Genomic DNA, 21386 nt, shown 5'->3' on the forward strand with positions numbered 1-21386 from the left:
ACCTTGGTTTGCGAATGTAATTCGTTTCAGAAACATGCTTGTAATCCAAAGCTCTTGTGTATCAAAGCGAATTTCCCCATAAGAAATAATAGAAATTCAGAGGATTTGTTCCACAACCCAAAAATATTTATATAAAAATGATTACAAATGCTGTAATATAATACAAAATAATGAATAAAATACAAAATATAGAGAAAAATAAATTAACCTACACTTACTTACCTTTGAAAATCTTCATGGTTGGGATGAAGGAGACAAGTTGGGGGATTATTATGTAGGACGACTTTATCACAGCAGAAACAGTGCTATCTGTTGGCTCAATGGAATCTTTTCTGCATGGAGGCCATTGTATACACTGGTATAGGTGTTGACTACAGTACAGTATTAATAAACTCTTGTCATATACTATATTTAATGTAACTAGCAATAAGGCAGCAGAGGAAAAGGCCTAACTCTACAGGCAGCCTGACCTAGAATGAAGCAAAGCATCCCTAAGCTTACTCTTATACGGAAAAGCAAAGGATTGTACATAGGGGCTTTGAAGTGACAAAAAAATACACCAGTGCCAGTCGTGGGCACATTCCACTGTTCTGAAAAATCACTGCTGCCAAACACCATGGCCTGAGACCATGCATCTGAGTATGGGAGATGATTATGCACAATCCCCCAGAGAGAGGGAGAGAGAGGAACCATTGGCTCTGTCATAATCATGTGACATTCGGCATCATGTACTACTCATATTGCAAGACATTGCTCGTTTATCAAGTTAAAATTTATTAGAAATGTTTGCTTGTCTTGTGGAACACTTGCAAAACAAGTTACTTACAATACAAGCTTTTACTCTAAATGTTTACGTGCATGTGTTTGCTTTTGGTTCATGAGAACTGCCTGGATCATCCTTTCGGCAAGTCTAAAGCTGCTAATTATGGTCAGAGGAATGAAGAAAATGGATGCGGGAGAGCTAAAGCAGCAAGAGGAGGGAATCCTGGGTTTCTGTGTGAGTGACCTATTGCAACACTGTGGCAAGGAGAAAGGCCTGAGAGCATTTCCAGCAGGGTTAAATTCTGGGCAGTCTATAGACAAGTGTAGGGAACTGAGGAGAAGCTCTTCCCTCTGAGAAGGGCCCAGGGCTCCAAAATTGAGATCTGGATCCTGTGGAAACTCAACCAGTGTAACCTAGAGGTTGCCATGCATTGGGGCACTAAGTTGTCAGGGAGATGGAGAGTGTGGACATAACCTAATCTGCTCTTGTGTCTGGTCAAGGGAGGCAAGGAGAAAGAAATCTGCTGCCCACTCATCTCTGTTCATCACAAGCAAACAGCAGCATTGAGCAACAGCTGGAAAAGATGGTACCTGATGCAGATGAAACACTGCTCAGTGACTGTACCTGGGGAGCTGCTCTTCTATGAATGCTTTATTTTCATAAAGCCTTCTAGGCCCTCAGCAAAGCAGGATCAGAATATTCAGATTGCTGGAGCCACACATGTCTGCCTCTCTTACTTGTGACTTCAGTTTCCTCCTTCGTCCCCTTGTCTGTGTTCTTTCTCATTTATGTAGGAGTAGAGAAGAAAATAAGCTAGAGATAAATTGCCACATTATATCTTTTGCATTTGACCCCACCAGACATGAGACTCGTAGGTCAGAGACAAAGGAATGTATTACTCACGCACAGCACAGCACAGCACGCTGCATAGGCAGCAGCATATTCTGTGTCAGTTTCTACTCAGCTTCCGAGTCCCATGGGAGTAACACAGATGGGCCCAGGTTGATGCCTGCACATGCACTGGGAGCTGTTAACAGGACAGGGGGTGCTGGCCAGTAAGTATATCTGTACATTGTTCAGGAGGGAAACACACTATCTTAAGTCTGTTCACTATGCAAATGCAAACCTTCTAGAAAGATAGTTCAGAACACAAAGCCATTAGTGCTTTGCTTGCAAGACATGCGGAAATACCAGTGACCTATGGAGAACTGTCTCTCAACTTGGATTTGTTAACCCTATAAGAAGCTTGTGTGATTTCTGTTTCCACGAATTAATATCAGGATTCGGTTGCCTTTCTTGGGAAGACGACTGAGATCATGGCTGTTTGAAAGAACCTGATGAACTCGTTTCTGGAGAAAGCTAACACAGGGTGGTACTGTTTCGCATAATGCCTCAGAGAGTTGGAAGTGTCTTATTTGAAGCTACCTTTGAACCTGAAAATAGCTCAGCAACATCTGTCCCTGTGTATTTTTCTTCCCTTGTCTTGATTCGAAGGGATTAATCTCAGTGGCCCCTGTATACACTGATTTGTTATGCTTTAGGGGAAGATCTAGTACCTGGTCATGCTCTAAACTTACACACACGTTTTATATTAGCAAATGAACAATTTGACTAAGGGAAAGGGGGTGGAAACTTCAGGGAGCCCTGGTGATAGGCTTCAGGAAGTTGAGGAGAATATCTGTGGGATAAACTAAACCTCCCAAGACAGACTTAACAAGGAGGCAATTAGTAGGCCAGAGGTCCCTGGCCTTGGAGTCACAGACAGTCGCTATGCAAGGACCAGTGAGCCCTGGAGCATTATGACACTTGCTAGGTGAGGAGTGGGCTCACCCCCTAACTCTTCACCATACTAAGAGTCTCTTATGTGCCTGTCCTTGCCAGTTAATATTGTCCCTCCTGCCCTTTGGTATACTACTGGTATTTCCAGTTTTTTAAGTGCTTTCAAGCTTACCCCAACACATGAAGTAGATTAGAGCCTAGGACTTATTAATACTAAAGTACTGCATTACTTTCATGGCCTTTTGAAAAACTGACTTATCCCATGCACATTGAACCTTTTTCATCATAGTTTGGTGAATAGTGTTAATTAACTTCTACATTTAGGGAATATCTTAGATTTTAAGTTAAAACATGCTGGTATCTAAATCCTCCCCCCCCCAACCCCCCACCCAGCCGGCCCCAGAGCAGTGGAATGGGCGTCTGAGTCCTTAGTTGATCATTCTCTGTGGACTTTTGAGCTGTGCGGTGCTCATCTGTATGTGTGATTGGCACCCAGAAGTGTCCTGGAATGAACAGTTGATTCACTTGGGATTTAGCTATATCATTACATTGGTCATCAGCCACTTTTGCATCCTGTGGTTTTAAACAAGAAGAAATCTTGCAAAACCAGTACAGCAAAATGCTGCACATGCAGGTGAGGTTACAGGGTAGAGAGAGTTCCTCAGGAGGCTCCTTTTTAGCTGAATGTCATTGGGCTGTGGAAAGGAAACAGAAGGGTATTGTAGACCTGAGTCATTTTGCAGAATTGTCTGCTGTGCTCTTTATTCCTATAAAGAGAAAGTCCATCAGTTGTTTTCTTTGCAGTAGCCAACATGAGATCTTCTGTTAGGTGGCATTTACTTTTTTTGTCTTCTGCTTTTTACCAGTATCATCTTGATTTTTGATGACTATTAGAATAGTTAACATTGACACCTGGAAGATAACCTGATTCCAAATGCATACACACTTGTCTGTTCTGTAAATCTTAGCCCAAACTTTTTCCTTTCCTAGCTGAAAAATGTGCCTCTACCCCTCCCGGTCTTTCCAGGGTGTGAGCCTCTGCTTAGCTGTGTGACTGTGCCCACATGTTGGCATATATTTCGGTGCTACCCAAAAGAAATCAGTTGCCCTTGAAATAACAAGATGAAAAAGAATGGTTTTTCTGAGCCGTAATATCTGAAGAGCTGGAAACAGTTGTGTTTGTATGGGTGCTGCTAAAGCCAGTGACTTTCATGTGAAGGAAGGGATTGTAAACTAAGCACAGAACAGCAGTTTTCCTGGATTTCACATGACACACTCTCAAGCTGTTTAACTCACCCACTCAGCACCTCCACAGCCATCCCTTTAATGTGCTTGCAGGCATTGTCAGTGATTTCTTTTCTGCAGCTTTTGTTGCCAGAAGACAAATAATAAAATAGCATGCATATACAAACTTAAAGCAGTTTTCTACCAGTTTTTGATTGACGTTAAACAGAAGCATCCTGATCATGCTGTCAGTTGGCAGGCAAAAGGCATATTTTAAAATTTACATAGATTTAAAGAAAGCTAATCTTTTCTGGCTCTACAATAAACTAATTACATGTTTAAAATAGTATAGAACTGAGTCCCTGTTTCAGATTAAGCCTCGTAATGGCAAGGTCGGAAGAAAACAGACATTTGCCTGGCTTTGCCTGATGCCTCTGGCTGGAGGATCCACAGCACAGTGCCAGCTATTTTCAGGGCCTGAATAGGTCTGCCAAGGACAGCCAGGTAATACTGACACGACTCACTAATGGGTTAATGCTCTCTGAGCATAGAAGCCACCAGACGTGCTGAGAAAGGCCTGGATACTTAATAGTTTATGGCAGTAATCATGGTTAGTTGTTTCCTAAAAGAGGTGACCCCAGGTCAGGTTAGGACACACTAGTAGTATCTCTTTTGGGCTTGTATCTGAGTGGAAAAAAAGGTGTCATTTCTAAACATGATCTGGTTTCAACAAGGCTGGCTTCATGGCTAGTCATTTTTCCACCCTCCCTTCTTTTCATAATCCTAGGGACCATGTGCAGAAACTTAGAGATGGGAACAAGTCATTCAGAAACATAGATTTTTGTTCTTGTTCCTTCACATTCCTTGGTCACCTGTTAGTAGTGCCTCTCTCCTTAGACAATTTGGTGACATCAGAGGGAAACACATACGACAGTGGTGAGAGCTTCACTCTGGAGTTAGCCTTGGGCTTCATTACTAGCACCACCAGACAAGCTACTTAACTATTCTGTACCTCAGTTTCCTCCTGGCAGGCTTGTCATGGAAATAAAATGAGTTTAGGTTTGTCAAGCACAGAAACTTGGCCTTGGTAGGATTCAAATACATTAAGTTCTTTCAGAGTGCAGGTGAAGTAGACTCTTTTGGGTTTTTCTATTCTTGTTTTTCTTTGGATGTGCCTTGGGGGAGACTTAGTACCAGAGTATGTTATCTGTGATTTTGGGTCTGCCTCTGAGGGCTCTGGACCAACCTCATTACCAAGTAATGAGGCCCTATAGCATCTCAAGGCAGGTAAGGATTCATGTCTTCTCCCTAGATGGACATGAGACCTTTGTGCCAACCCTTTGCTCCTCCAAGTAGCTCACACACTGTCATGTTGCTCTTGTTAGCATCTCTTATTATAGAGAACCTTAAGTCTGCTAATTAGACTGTCATCTTGTTTTTGGAAATTGGATTGTATAATTGAAGTTAATACTCAAAGGAGAAACTTGCTACTTCACATTTTACAGTGAATGCTTATTTCCATCTTCACTCATGTGAGGATTATTCACTGAGCACATGTTTTATAACATTGCCAAGTATAATTCCGGTTTGTTTTGTGGCTGTTGCCCCTTCCCACCAATTTACTGATTAGACAAATATTTTTTTGAACATCTATGTACCAGGCCCCATGCTAGATGCTAAAGCTATAATAAGACATGGTATCTGGTTGTGAAGAGTTCTATATATATTAGGGGAGACAGACTTCTAGTCCTCAAGTTCTAAAACAATGCAGACTGAAGTTGGATGGGTGAGTGGCTGGTTGGATGGGTGGGTAGAAGATCTTACCCAGGTTTTGTGCTCCCTGCACTTCATCCCTTTAACTGGTGTGGTAATCCAGACATTGGGATGGATGTTGTTTCTAGGTATTACTGTTCTACCTTAGGCCAGGAGATCGGAATTTGTCTTAGCGTGGTGTCCACTTACTAGCTGATTGACTTCAGGTACTCCCCTGTATCTCTTTGGTCCTTTATTTCTTTCACTATAAAGTTAAGGCTGCTTGTTACTAGATGGGTTTCACAGCTCTCTTCATTTTCCCCAGTTTACTTTTTACTGAACTTCCTGCTCTGATCACTTACATAATGCCACGAAAGTGATTAAACTCTCTGATGTATTCCTGAACTCTGGTTATGTATTTCTAATGCCCTTTTATTCTGTTTCCACCCACAATAAATTTTCAAACTGGGAAAACTTGTAGTTTTATTTTTGAAAATCTAAGTGAAAATTATGTTAATAGTAAAACTATTTCTGTTCTACTTTGTTCTCCTCTGCAGAGTCAGTTTCAAGAATGTTTTGTAACTTCATGTCATTTAACCCTTTGATACATCCATTTAATGCAGTTAGCTGTGTATGGTCTCAACTGGGAATTGACATAGTGTGTGCCCCTGTGGGAAAGGGAAACGGATTCAGTAACATCAGGAGGGGGCTTGGAGAAAGAGAGCAGGGGCTGCCAAATGCTGGAACTTTAACCTGCTTTCCGGCAACTGTCCTATTGACTGCATGCCTGTTAGCCGCTTCTTCCTCAGTCTGGGGAAAGGACGGCAGGGGGTTGGAAGTAGGAGGGCTGTGGGGAGGGGCAGGGTGCTGCAGGCAGTGGGTGTGGGCAGAGGTTGCAAGGCTGCCAGGGTTCTCTTTGTGCCGGAAGTGCAGGTTTGGCTGTAAGGAATGGAATGTTCCCTCTTGCCCTCCAAGAACAGAAACAGCTGTGGAAGAGCTTGAAAAGAAGATTACTAAATGAAAAAAAAATTAATTTGAAAATAAAACCCACGTAGAAAACCCAACAAGACTGAAGTAGAGTGGTAGCCTTTTTCATGCTCTTCAGGAGAACTTTCTTCCTATCTAGGATTTCTTTTTCATTTGAGGGCAGGATAGATTGCCCAGCCCTTCCTCTTCTAAGAAAGCCTCATGTGTCTCATTTTGCTTATGTAAAGAACGGGTTCATTAGGCCGATTATCAGATGATTGCTATTATTTTGTTACTTTCAGTGAGAGACCAGAACCTGTCACTTATTTCATGAAAACTTGAAGCAACTGTTAATTTTCAGAGGAGATCTCTGTTGGTAGAGGATTATTGTTAGCAAATTTAAGAGAAATCCTGTTTCTAGCTGGAAATTTAATCATTCAGCCAAGTTCCTGACAATATTTATTTTAGAACATTGTCTTTTTAAAATAAGTCCCTTAATGGTTTAAACTTAGTGTTTCAAACAAGAGTAAGAGTAGAGCTAGCCTGGGACTTTTCTTACACATCAGGGTTGATTGTGCAATCCTTTATGTGAATGTTTATTTCAGTTTTCTTCTATGTCTAAAGGCCTACTTGCCTATTACAGCTGGTATTCCATATAGTCAGAAATAATAACTATTTCTGATTTTAAGTCTGTTTTATGCTATCATACTTTCTGTACTTGCTTTTGGACAACAAGTTAGTCCCAAAGAAGATAAAATCTAGTGGAAGAGGATAAGCCAGCTAAAACTTAGACTCTATCATTATCTAATAAGAAGGACCAGTCTCACACTTGTCACTCAGATGGCAGCACTACTTGGCTCTTTGCAGTGTCTGCTCAAGGATCTTTGCCCTGAGTATAATGGTGTGGTGTTTTGCACAGTTGAGGAATGAGAAGGAATGAGAAACAGAATATGTGATTATTATTTTTGAGACTGAATATGTCCTCAGGGAAGTTCATTAAGTGATACTTTGCTGTATTCTTAACAGTGGGAGCTAATGAGTACCTCAGGATTGGGGTATGGCTTTTTCAGTAGTTATTTTTACCCAGTCTATCTTTTTGGCATTTTGTTTGAAGGATAGTCTATGAAAGGGATTGTATGAGATTGCATACTAATTCAGGGAGGCTTCTAAAAATTATAGGGATTAGTTACTGTCCCAGCTCATCCTTTCCTCAGCAATATCAATTCTTAGTTTTGTGAATGCCCACATGTCTTCCGTTTATTCCTATCTATGCTGAGGGGAGAAGTGGCACAGAACAGAATGAGATGACTGTCCACAAGGCAGTGCAAGGTCAAGAACCCTTCTTTCCCATCTCCTTTGCCTTTTTTTTTTTTTTAAGAAAAAAGATACCTGGATCCCAGTGGCCTGAAAAACTACTCTCTCTGTTTACTCTGCACATATAATCACAGCTTGATTCTATAGCCCCAGTTCTCATCCTTATTTTCTATATGGTGGGAACTTGAACTAAGAAAACACTGATTCTGCTGTGCTGCAGGCCTGGGAAGGCTGGCGATTGTTAGGTTGGACTCCGTCTCAGTCACTGGAAAGGTAAGGGGGAAATTCCAGTTATTCTCACCTCTCATTGCACAGTAGAACAATCTGGGGAGCTTTAAAAATGTACCACTACTCCAGCCTTACCCACGTCATTTGAATCAGAATCCCTAGGAGCAGGGCAGGAGTATGTAAAGCCTCCCCAGGTGATTCTAATGGGCAGCCAGGGGAAGAATTAATACTTAAGAGAAGTCAGGGCTTTTTTCCAGAGAACTGCCTTTGAAAGAGCCTGTCATTATAAATCAAAGGCCGCTTCCCAGGCCCTCCCCTGAAGCTGTATCTTCGCATTACTCTGCAGTGGCACACAGCTCCCTGGGTCTCCTCGTGACTTGTGGTTTCCCATTGGGCTTTTCCCATGACCTTTATCATCAACGGCTCAGAAGATGCATATATTAGAATTCAGGCATTTGGCAGGTTCATTCTGAATTGTCACTGCCCACAAGTCAAAGCAGTGAGACCTACTTGAAATGCTGGTCCCAAGTGCAAGGTAGATGAGTATTGTATCTAAAGGCAATCTTTTGCAAATTGCCCCTGCTGAAACCACTTAGAAGGACCAGGTGGGTGCCTGCAGTCTGCCTGGTGGGGAGCAGTGAGTCTGGCCTAGGAGTTGACACCCATAACTCATTTTGCTGCTTTTGAGACAGCACAGAAAGAGCGGGGGAGGGAGCGGGGAGGGGTTGTCCTCAAAAAAGTAAAATCAAAAGGAGGATAGACAGGGGCCTTTAAGAGTTAAATTACACAACTCCCTTTTTATTTTTAAAGTCAGTGGATTCCTTGTTGCCGTTGCTGAGAAAGATAAATTGATACCACATGTTGCTTCCAGACAAAACCCTCTCTGTGTTCCAGGGGGAGCACATGCAGCTGGTGTCTGGGTTAGTGGACAGTCTCCACAAGGTAAATATGGGTTGGAAGGGGCTGGAGTGGACTTAGGGTAGCAACAGTTAGGAAATCACCAGTCACTCCTGACTGACACAGCACCTTTGAAATACTTTTAAGAGTTTGAAATCTTTTCCTGGAAGGAGCCGCCCTCTCACCTTTTGGCTTAAATTATACGATGCTCAGAAAACAGTAAGTGAACGTTTCTGATGTCACTGCTTCCATATATGGATTTGACCGTTAAGAGCCTCTTTTGTGCTTGGCACCTCACGGAGTACTTTGCATGCGTAATTTCATTTAACCTTCCCAAAGATCCTAGAGTTAGGCAGAGAGGGTAATTTTATCCTCATTTTATAAAAGGGGCATCTGAGGTTCACGCTGTTGCCCAAGGTCATTGGACAAATGTCAGAGCCAGGATTCTACCTTGGACCTGACTGACATCAAAGTCTGTAGTTTTCCTTCAACATTCGTGCTGCCCCACCTCCATTAGCCACCTTAAATTGTGTGTGTGAATTATCCACGTTGTAAAGCTTCAGTGGGGAATACTTGTTCATCTCACGCAGCCTCTCTCAGACACCAATTCTAATCTGTTTGGGGTCCATCTGTCTTCACAACCAGTTGGTATATATGTAGTGACCATGTGCACTTTAATATGAGCAATAAATCTATCTTACAGTGGGAAACTGTCTTTCAGGGTAGCAAGAAAAATAATTACCAGCTTCTGATAAATAATCATCTTTATACTAATTTCTTCAAGGAGAACCAAGCAAAGAAATCTACAGTCATGACTATGAAATCCGAGTTCCCTCATGCTACCTCCTTCACATACCTTCTACACAGACCTCCTTGAAGAATTAGACCACTAAGTACACCTTTAGTCACACAGGACACAGGTTATCCAGATCTCTTCCTATTTAACTCCATCTGAAGCATTTCTGCCCCAACCTTGCTTGGGTGTAAATAATTTTGTAAAAGAGAACATTGACATAATATGGGATGAAGAGTATTCTGATCTCTGCTCTCTCTTCAGACACATTGTGTTAGAGATGCTCGAAGCATTCTCTAAATCTTTGGGGCAGGTTGGAAGAAAAATTGGCATATTTGTCTCTGACACTAAAGTTTCTTCCTAGGAAATACTAGCTTTCCTATAATCCATCAGTATCTGGATTTCTTCGTAGTGAACTTAAATAACCAGAACTATTCACATGATTTTGGGTTGAGGTTGTAGTGTAGCTTTGTGGTTCCTTTAGTAAGTAAGTGTGATGACAAAATGCCCTGTGCTCTAGCAATAGGACTCCTTGTTGTTAATGTTTACGTTAGCATTAAGGAAAACAGATCCTTAGTACTTCTGCCAGTTAACAATGTCTTGCCTTCCTATGTATTAGAAAAATCATTCTAGTCTTGTCAAACCATTCCTCCTTTGTTTCAAAGCTCCCAATCCCCAAACTAATGTAAAATTCTAGAAATACAGACTTTTTGGAATAGTGCATGAATTAGTGGAAAACCATAGAATATTTTTAATGGTGGTTTTTATAATTTAAAATATACACAAGTAGCCAGGCACCTGGCTGGCTCAGTCAGAAGAGCACAACTCTTGATCTCAAGGTTGTGAGTTTGAGCCCCAGCAACTAATTTACAGACCATAATGCAGAAGTCTTTTTAGAGAACTTAAATTATAGATTATAAGATTTACAATTGGCCTGTTTTTTTTTTTTTTATAAATCCCACTTCTCATTCCTGGGATTGACATGAAGGAATGTCATACCTTTGAAATCTTACAGAAATCAGATCACCAGGAACTTTTGTTATCAGGGAATGTATGGGGAAATGTCACACTCCCAACGTTTTATCTGGCATTTATTTATTTACCTTTTCCTGCTTTGCCAAAATTTAGGTAGAGAAACTAGTGATTAGAATCATGACCTGTAAGAAAACTTACGGTGAGGGAGCATTTGAACTGGAAATGAACAGAGGTGCCATATTTATTGGCCTTTGGTTTAATAAATGGATTATGGGTTTTATAAATGGGAAGCTGGCCACCCTGTATGTATAAAGGCTGTTGAGATAGGGGACTGCCACAATGGTGGTGGCAGTTCCTGTGTTGTCTTGGTCATGTAACCTGAAAAAACCTCTCTGAGTATTGTGTAGGTAATATGCCTTAGGGTGTGCATTCTGCTAGTAAAAACCTCTGAAACAGGAATAGAGCAAAGATTGGAAACTGAAGCTAGTCACTGATTTAATAAGTCAAGTTTTGTTCAGAACCTGAGAGCAGTTAACGTTGGTTTGTATGGTGACCATTGCCCTCTCTAGAAGGAATGCTATCATGGCCACCTTATTAAAGAAACACAAACCTGGGCTGTGTGAGCCTTCACTTTCCTGTCAATTCTTCTGAAAGACTTTCTTTAAAAAATGTTTTATTTTTAGGAATGACCCATCAAATGATTATCCCTATTTCATAAACAGAATTACAGTAATAAGGTTGTGCTTTTGTATCCTTCTTTCTTAAATGTTTCTTTAAATATTAACAGAAATAGGTCAAATGATAACTTTTAAATAATTTGGTAACAAACCTATGAAAGGTTATAGTAATTGGACTGGAGATTGGAAAATAAATTTCACTTTGGGTTATACAAACAGTGTGACCTTGTGTAAGTTACTTAATATCTATCTCTCAGCCTGAGCCCTCATATAGATGATGAGGGCTCTGATACCAACTTTGCAGGCTTATTATAAGATTTAGAGACAATGATCTAAAAGCTCTGGCCCAGTAACTGGCAGGGCTCTAATTGGGCAGGCTCTCATTTCTTCACCCTTGTGGTCAGGGACCTGGGCCCTGACATCTTGTCCTGCACTTCTGGTTCTAGATGTGGGTATTCCAGCCCCTTTACCAGTGTCCTTACAGAAGCTTAATTTCATCCTCCAAATTTTAATAATTGTAGCTTGAAATTTTGTTAAATTATACACATACATTGTTGAGGTTTAGAGTTGTAGTAATAGATACCATTAGAAAATTCATGCAGGGCATTTGGAATTCTGTAAAGTGTTATGTTTTTGTTTGTAGTTGGTTTGGAATCGGTGAAACTAAAAATACCTTTAAAAATATTGTTCCCTAAGTGCTTTTTTAAAAAAGTTTATTTATTTATTTTGAGAGAGAGCTAGTGAACACCTGTGAATGGGGAAGGGGCAGAGAGAGAGAGGGAGAAAGAAGGAAATCCTAAACGCTGATATCAGCCTATGTGGGGGTCAAAAGAACTGTGAGATCATGACCTGAGTCGAAATCAGGAGTCTAAAGCTTAACCACCTGAACCACCCAGGTGCCCCCCACAAAGTCTTTTTAATCGGGGGATAACTGGATATTTAAGGTTGGTAAAATCTAGAGCAAAGAAGGCTGGTCAGGGTTCCACATTACTCCCTCATAGCTTCAGAACCTTCCTGTTTTTTCACCAAGAAGTTTACATTTTTTATTGAATATATCTAGTCATTTGAGTACTCAGATAATAGAACCACCTTGCACTTGCCTGCTTTTTGAACCCGGCAGAGTGAATTTTAAGAACATGCTTCAAATCAGTTTTATAAAGTGTTTTACTTTTTAAAAAAACATAATTTCTGAACCATTAGTAGGGATGTCATTGTTCCTTTTAAAACCAAAAGAGTAAAAGGGAATCAGTGTGTATAGTCTCCTGGGCAACATTCGTCCCGTCAGATCTCACTATGTTGCCTGTTTTCTCTTCTCAAATATTGTGGTCGTATCATAGAAGTGCCAACTTACGACCCATGGTTGTTCGTGCGCATTGCCCAGCCTAAACTACAGGCTCTCCTTACGTGGGAGCATACACATGGGAAACACTGACTATTTTGAGCTATTTACTTATGGTAAAATTCTGCTGACTTTTTGTGTTTTAAAAGCATTCTGGTACAACACATGTATTTGTATCTTCTACATAAATTCAGTTGGTGATTGCCAATTTTTAATAACTATGGTAACTTTAAGGATTGTTTGTATTTCATATACAACACCAGGCAATACTTTTTATCTTTAGCAAATAAAAACTCATCTGTCCTGTAGTTTCTGTTCCAGATGTGGAGAATACCATCAACTCCTCTCTTTTATTGCACGTGAGGCATTTTATAGATTAGAAGGAGCTCGCATCAGGTGGTGAGCTCTCCCCGTCATGGACTCTGTGTTTTATAACAGCAATAAGAACACCCTGACTTGGCAGCGTGACCAGTTCCTAAAGTATATTATCATATATCTTTCTTACATCATCTCTGTCAGGGAGGGATGGTTTAGATGTTATTATGACTATAATGAAGATAGAGAAGTGAAGTTGTTGCAGACAGATTGAATGATTTACTCAAGGTCACATGGTTGATGAGTGGCAGAGATAGGACTGGATCTAGGTCATCCCAGCCAACCAGGCTGATCTATCAAGCCAAGAGGAGGATCTCACAAGATGGATGCAGTTGTTAGGATTTTGAAGATACTTTGCTCTGTTTCTTTTTTTTTAAATCCTTTAATATGAAATAGTTTTAGATGTACAGAAAAGTTGGAAAACTGCTAGAGTTTTCATATCCCAACATCATTGTTCACTTAATCTAAAGTTTAATACATTTGTCACAACTAATGAACTAATTGATATGTTATTATAAAGTCTCTACTTTATTCAGATGTCTCTCATTTTTACCTAATGTCCTTCTTCTGTTCCAGCATCCCATCCAAATGCTATTTTACATTTAATCATCGTTTTTCTTAGATTCCTCATGAATCTGACAGTTGGGAGGCAGATACTCAGCAGACATTTTTAAAATGTCCCTTAATTGGGGTTTGTCTGATGTTTTTCTGATCATTAGACTGGGGTGATGATTTTTAGAAGAAAGACTACAAAAGAGGGTGCCGTTTTCATCACATCATATCAAGAGTACATGTTACCAACATGCCTTAGCCCTATTCATGTTGACCTCGATCACCCAACTGAGATAGTATTTGTTTCTCTACTGGAACTTCCTTTTTTCCCTTCTTTCCATACTGAACTCTTTGGAAAGGAGTTACTATGCTCAGGCCACATTGCCTGGAGGGGAAATATCTATATAAATTATTTGGAATTGTTCTGAATGGGCAACTTGCCTATTTCTGTCAACTCAGCAAATTTTACTCTACCATTTTTTTTCTTCTTTTATTTTTAATTTTTATTTATTTTGAGAGAGAACGAGAGTGTGAGCAGAGGAGGGGCAGAGAGAGAGAATCCCAAACAGGCTCCGCACTGTCAGCTCAGTGCCCAACCTGGGACTCGATCTCACGAACCATGAGATTATGACTTGAGCTGAAATCAAGAGTTGGATGCTTAACCCACTGAGCCACACAGGCACCCCACCATTTTTTTTCTTACATCTGGCAGACAGGTGTGAAATTAGGGCAAGAAGAGATGGAGTCATAGCAAGGATAGGTAACAATTCAATTACACCAGTGCTGAGTTTACAGAAGTGGTTAATAAAAGGTAGATGCTGCCTTTATACTAGTGGAAGAGCAACCATAAGAGAATAAAGTGGCCCCTCAAGTGATTACTTACCCTTAGAGAGCGAGGGAAGTTTGTTGCAAAGTGCTAGAGTACTGTGGTAATAAATATATAAGTGTGAACTTCAGGGTAGGAAATAAAATTCTACAAAGGACAACAAAACTTAGGAATTTGAGGAAACAATGTCATTGAGCTTACACATTTCCAGCATCTCCTGGATATGAAACCATCTCCCATCTCCTAAATACCGAAATTGGGCATTTACAATGTTGTCATTGAATTGCTGGGGGGTGGGGGGGGGATATCTTTTTTTTTAATCTTTTTTTAATCCTCCAAAATTAAGGAGGCTTTAAAAAATGAGTCTGATTAACTACTTTTGGTTGCTTAGTTTTGGTTCATTTTATCTCATATTCTGCATTTTCCATTTTCTCTTCAGAACTCTATCCGGCACAACCTGTCACTGCACAGCCGTTTCATGCGGGTTCAGAATGAGGGGACTGGCAAGAGCTCTTGGTGGATCATCAATCCTGATGGAGGGAAAAGTGGGAAGGCACCCCGGCGGCGGGCTGTCTCCATGGACAACAGCAACAAGTATACCAAGAGTCGTGGCCGTGCAGCCAAGAAGAAGGCAGCCCTGCAGACAGCCCCTGAGTCAGCAGATGACAGTCCCTCCCAGCTCTCCAAGTGGCCTGGAAGCCCCACATCACGCAGCAGTGATGAGCTGGATACATGGACGGACTTCCGCTCACGCACCAATTCCAACGCCAGCACGGTCAGTGGTCGCCTGTCACCCATCTTGGCAAGCACGGAATTGGATGACGTCCACGATGATGATGCACCGCTCTCCCCCATGCTCTACAGCAGCTCAACTAGCCTCTCACCCTCTGTAAGTAAGCCATGCACCGTGGAGCTACCACGGCTGACCGACATGGCAGGCACCATGAATCTGAATGATGGACTCTCTGACAACCTCATGGATGACCTGCTGGATAACATCACACTCCCATCGTCCCAGCCATCGCCCACTGGAGGGCTCATGCAGCGGAGCTCTAGCTTCCCATATACCACCAAGGCCTCCGGCCTGGGCTCTCCAACCAGCTCCTTCAACAGCACGGTGTTTGGACCCTCATCTCTGAATTCCCTGCGCCAGTCTCCCATGCAGACCATCCAAGAGAACAAGCCAGCTACCTTCTCTTCCATGTCACACTATGGCAACCAGACACTCCAGGACCTGCTCACTTCAGACTCCCTCAGCCACAGCGATGTCATGATGACCCAGTCGGACCCCTTGATGTCTCAGGCCAGTACTGCTGTGTCTGCCCAGAACTCCCGCCGGAACGTGATGCTTCGAAATGACCCAATGATGTCCTTTGCCGCCCAGCCTAACCAGGGGAGTTTGGTCAATCAGAACTTGCTCCACCACCAGCACCAAACCCAGGGCGCTCTCGGTGGCAGCCGTGCCTTGTCGAATTCTGTCAGCAACATGGGCTTGAGCGACTCCAGCAGCCTTGGGTCAGTCAAACACCAGCAACAATCTCCTGTCAGCCAGTCTATGCAAACCCTCTCGGACACTCTCTCAGGCTCCTCCTTGTACTCAGCTAGTGCAAACCTTCCCGTTGTGGGCCATGAGAAGTTCCCCAGCGACTTGGACCTGGACATGTTCAATGGGAGCTTGGAGTGTGACATGGAGTCCATTATCCGTAGTGAACTCATGGATGCCGATGGGTTGGATTTTAATTTTGATTCCCTCATCTCCACACAGAATGTTGTTGGTTTAAACGTGGGGAACTTCACTGGTGCTAAGCAGGCCTCATCTCAGAGCTGGGTACCAGGCTGAAGGATCACTGAGGAAAGGGGAAGTGGGCAAAGCAGGTCAGTGCCCAATGCTATGGCATTTAATAACAAAGTGGGGTTAATTGAGGGGGAGGGTGTCTTTTATTTACTTTGTACTTTCCTCCACATTGAGAAATCAAGAACCACGGAGCAGTGGGACACAGTAACATGGCTCCCAACCCATACATCTCCAAGTCAAACAGGACCATGAGGTGCCCCTCTTCCACAGTTTGCTGAAAGCTCAGGAATTTTACTGCCAGTAAAGAGAACATAGACACGTTCAGAGATTTCATTCCTATTTGATGGATGGATGAGAGTAGGATGGAAAGGGGGCAGGCAGGGGGACCTTAGGTCACACAAACTTCAAGGTTAAGGACCCAGCCAGAGGACATTCTTAGATGATCAGGTCCAACACCACTGTTGTCGATCTTAGAAATTATGGTTTCTTTATCTTTTTCCAGTAAAGTAACAATTTTCAGGTACTTCTAATTTAACTGTAGAATATATATTCTGGGCTCTTTCATACATGAGTATTTCCACCAAAAGCAAGATCTTTTAGGGGCGCCTGGGTGGCACAGTCGGTTAAGCGTCTCACTTTAGCTCAGGTCATGATCTTGTGGTTCATGAGTCCAAGTCCCACGTTGGGCTCTGTACTGACAGCTCAGAGCCTGGAGCCTGCTTCGGATTTTGTGTTTCCATCTCTCTCTCTGCCCCTACCCTGCTCTCTGTCTCTCGTCTCAAAAATAAACATTTTAAGAAACTTAAAAAAACAACAAGATCTGTTAGATTCTTCACCATAATATGTTTATTAGAATTCAGCATATAAGCATTTAGAGAGCAAAAGATTAAATTGAAAACTGTTTTTATGTGAGTGAGAAAGAGGGCATTTGGTCATGTGCTTCTTGTTCCTCAACCTATAAGTGAGGTCAGGTTCCTGACAGTGACATGAGTTATGAATGGAGGCAGAGATTTTTTTTAATTGTGGTATTTTAATCCTGTTGGAACCAGAAGGATCACACAACATGATGTGATAAGAAAAACATTTTATTAAAATCAGAAATCAAGGGTTCAGTTTCACTTCTGCTACTTTCTGGCTATTATCAGGAGTGTGTTACTTAGCTCCTGAGACTCAATTTCCGGTTTTATAAAATGAGTATAATATCCCCTTTGTTATTTCACAGGGCTATTCTAAGCATCAGATGCACTGAAGTATATGGAAGTGTTTGTAAAACTGCGAGGGACTGAAATATCTATGGTGTAATTAGGTAAATATACCGATTGATAGATGAGTAAGCACAGAGCCCAGAAAAGTTAAGCAGTTTGCTGAAGGTCACACAACTGGACCCAAAATCCATATTTCTTGAATGGCTTGAACCATGATAGTTTTCCCTAATTTTCTCTAAGTAGAAAAAAATGGGAAGTGTTCTGAACTGGAGCCAACGTAGCATAGATACACAGGCTTGCCCTGAAACTCTCTTTGACAAGTAAGATGAGCACTGGGGTATTTTGCTGACAGGCTTGTACCCCCAGACCCTACCCACATTCAAGAGCTCTGTCTGTTCTGTGCCCCAGCTCCTTTTTTTTTTTTTTAATCTCAGTAATCTACTTACACCCTTCTTTAAATGGTGTAAAAAGGAAATGGGATTCAAAGCCCTAAAATCCAAGCCTTGTTTAACCCTCTGACCTGTGAAGGAATTACACGGGTCCCCTATGGTGAGCTCACTGCAGCTCACAGGGTAGTTGTAGAAAGAGGAGTGTCAAGAGTGTTGTGGCTCTGCAGCTTCTCAGCTTTCCCAGGCATAAGCAGGCCCCTAATGGGACTCAGACATCTGTTTTCAGTCATTTAATAGCCCTTGAGATGGTAAAAAGAGTGTAATGGAAGCTAACTAGGGTGATACACTTGCATTCCAGCCAGTTCAGTACCATACCAGAACTCAGACTTGTGAAGACTTTGCCTTGAGAAATTTAGATATTTGGCCTTTAGAAGAATAAATAGTTTGTCTTCCTTTATGAAGTGGAATGTGATTGTGGCTTCTAATGACACAAGTAAATTTTAATTTTGGTAGAGTTGTAAGGAGGCCTAGTTTCTAATTCAATGAAAAGAGTTCAGAAGAAAATGTATCAATTTTTGTCTAATTTTTGAAGTGTAGGTTCTCTTTTTAGTTGAATAGCAGACCTTTCTTGTATATGCATAGTTTTCAAAGATTGTATAAAAGTATTTTAAGAGAGATTTAAATACTTACATTTTAAAAACACACTTAATGAATTATTTGGATAATAAATAACTACTTTTGGGATAATGCATTTTATTGTTATGCCCTAATGGAACCATAGGACCATTTAGTCACCTTTTTCTCACAGCATTTTGGAGAGCTTCTTTTGAGAAGATCTTTCTTCTTTTAAAAATGAAAAGCCACCAAAGTTTCCTGAAAGTAAACCAGCTCAGTGGGATCAGAGCAAGAGAAGAAACATCCTAAAGACAATGGGGGGCTTTGAAGGAGTCCGGTTTCTAGGTTTAGGATTTTCATATTGCTTTGGAATGAATTGCTCTTCTAAACTGCCAGGAGCAATGTGGCCTGAAGTATATTTACCTTTAAACTTAGTGTCTATCACTTTTGAAGACTCTTCTAAATTCACAGAACAGGCCTGAAGTCACAACCTCAGGCCTCTCTTCTCCCAAATGAAGTACCCCAGCTTCCCATGAGTTGCTCTTGAATAGCTTCCTTGGTTTGGCTTTTTTTTTTGATTAGTCATCATGGTAATCTCCAGACTCTGTTCCTGGCTTCACTGAAGGTCATGTGACCCTACGTTGTAGTCGTCTAGCTGTGGAGTTAATGGAGCAGCTCTGTCCAGTTGACAGTCTTGCTGGAGAGCCACGGAGAGGTGCTTCTCCTGAGGGTTGGGTGTTTCACACATGTGGTTCATCTTAGACTACGTGTAAAATCCTTTGACCTGTGGGTCTATGTGGAAAAGCAAAACTAAGTGCCAGCTACTGGGGTGTGAAGGGAAGGGCATTTTCTTCTCTATAAAGTGTGGTGTACATACTTTCAAATTGGCAGCAGAGAGGTCTGTGAGCTAGTAGGGTGGTTGCAACGCTTCCACAGAGCCCTCCTGTGTCTGACGTGGGTCTTCCCTCAGCGGGAAAGCAGCCCCAGTCCCACTGTGGTTTTGAGGTCAAAAGATGCCTAAGTTCACAAACCCCTTCATTCGTCTTCATCTTTTGATATATGGAGACCCCATTAGGGAACAGCCCAGTATTTAGTATTAACCTACTTTGCGATAAAGAATGGAGAACATCAAGACAGAATGCTTCTGCACTGTAATATTCTTTCCACAAAGTGGCCCTAGTAAGAGATATGTGATGATACAGAACTATAAAGAAACAGTGGTTTACTAGTGTGAAAACAGCAGGATCTGGTGCTGGAGGCCATTTAGAATTCATATTTAGTCTGCTTTCCAAAAGGAGCAAACTTTTGATACTTGTTGAGCTGATATTTGAATGCTATGAACTGTTAGGTATTCATGTTGGGGAATAGAACTAATTCTGACCAAATACAGGCAATGTAGGCTGTTTATGTCATGATCTTTTTTTTTTTGGCGTAGATATTTCTGTTAGTGTAATGTATGATAAATGTGCATCTGTAGGTATTGCATGGAGAGTATACTCTGTTACTTGCACTTGTGACTGTAGTCTGCTCTTTGGTTACAATATGCCAGCCTCAAGAATTCTGCATCTGCAGGGATCTTTATTCTTACCTTTAAAAGACACTGAAGTCTGAACTGTCATTCACTGAGAGAATGGCTGTCTGGATCCTTCCAGTGTTGACAACAGTAATGGAAAATTGACACAGCTGTGAAAAGGGGTTTTCTATGCAGAGGCTGGTACACTCCTTACATACATTCTTTTCCCTGGCAAGCCGTGATTCCCAGCACTGAGGGTGCTCTTCCTGGGCACAGGGACAGAGCCTGAACAACTCTTAACTTTAAGCAGTTACATTTATAAGTGGCTTTCTGGATGGTCTCTTGGGCCACAGAGCTTATGTGGGGTATGAATAAATGGGGTGAAAATCACCTGATTTACTACTGGAAATTCTTGTAAACTTCAAGCTCCCATTAAATGCTGCTTTTTCCAGGGTTCATAATGTTCAGTACTGAACATATTATAAATAAAGTTTCAGGGTGCCTGGGTGACTCAGTCGGTTTAACTCCTGATTTGGGTTGTAATCTCATGGTTTCTGGGATTGAGCCCTGCATCAGCCTCTACGTGGACAGCACAGAGTCTGCTTAAGATTTTCTCTCTCTCCGCCTCTCCCCTTCTCCCTCTCTCTCTCTCCCCCTCCTTCTCCTCCTCACCTTCCCTCTCCCCCTCTCCCTCCCTCTCCCCTTCCCTCTCTTCCCCTCCCCCTCCCCTCTCAAAATAAGTAAAAACAATCTCCTCAAGTACAGTCTTCGCCCAGGTGCCACATAACCTTCTCATAAGGCTTCCTTTTCTGTATAGAGACTGGAGAAAGGGCCTTGCCCAGATCTGCTTCTGTGCTATCACTGGAGAGATTGGCCAGGGGTCTGCCTTGTTCCTGGGCAGGTAGAAGGATGTTTGCTGACAGCTTACTCTTCCCGACTTGGAGATGCATGCTTTAATGCTAGATTTTCACTCCAGGGTAGAGAATCCCCCATGTTGTAAGAAGCATCGCCCACTTCATTCACCCTGGATTTATTGATGTGTTCCTTTGATTTAAAAACATTACTTTCCCCCATCTTCCAAATTGTTTTGAAGTTCCAAAATCTAAAATGAGTTAAAATTTTGTTTTGAAGGGCAGCTCATTTGCTTAAGCGTCCAACTTTGGCTCAGGCCAGAATTTCGTGATTTGTGAGTTTGAGCCCAACATCGGGCTCTCTGCTTTCAGCTCAGAGCCTGCCTTGGATCCTCTGGCTCTCACTCATTTGCTCTCTCTCTCTTTCAAAAAGAAATAAACCATAAAAAATGTTTAAAAATATTTTTAAATAAAATTTGTTTAAAAAATTTTTGTTATGAAAACTAGTGATTCTTCTGATATTTAGAAGTCCTGTAAATCAGTGTTTCTCAAAGTGTT

The 21386-nt window shown here is 41.7% G+C and overlaps 1 protein-coding gene across 2 annotated transcripts in view; it reads left to right on the top strand.

The window, feature by feature from the left end:
* FOXO3 (forkhead box O3) overlaps positions 1 to 21386 on the top strand; it is a 121556-nt gene that overhangs the window by 86232 nt on the left and 13938 nt on the right. The window contains exons 2-3 of one of the 2 annotated variants that reach the window (XM_029943471.1): positions 14900 to 16335; positions 17478 to 17873. In XM_029943471.1, the coding sequence (XP_029799331.1) occupies positions 14900 to 16300 (1401 nt within the window). In that variant the 3' untranslated portion in view covers positions 16301 to 16335; positions 17478 to 17873. Of the gene's footprint in view, positions 1 to 14899; positions 16336 to 17477; positions 17874 to 21386 lie in introns of those variants that run through there. The other variant, XM_029943470.1, reaches the window with a different exon arrangement.

Source organism: Suricata suricatta, chromosome 7 (assembly GCF_006229205.1).
Source record: "Suricata suricatta isolate VVHF042 chromosome 7, meerkat_22Aug2017_6uvM2_HiC, whole genome shotgun sequence".
NCBI lineage: Eukaryota > Metazoa > Chordata > Mammalia > Carnivora > Herpestidae > Suricata > Suricata suricatta.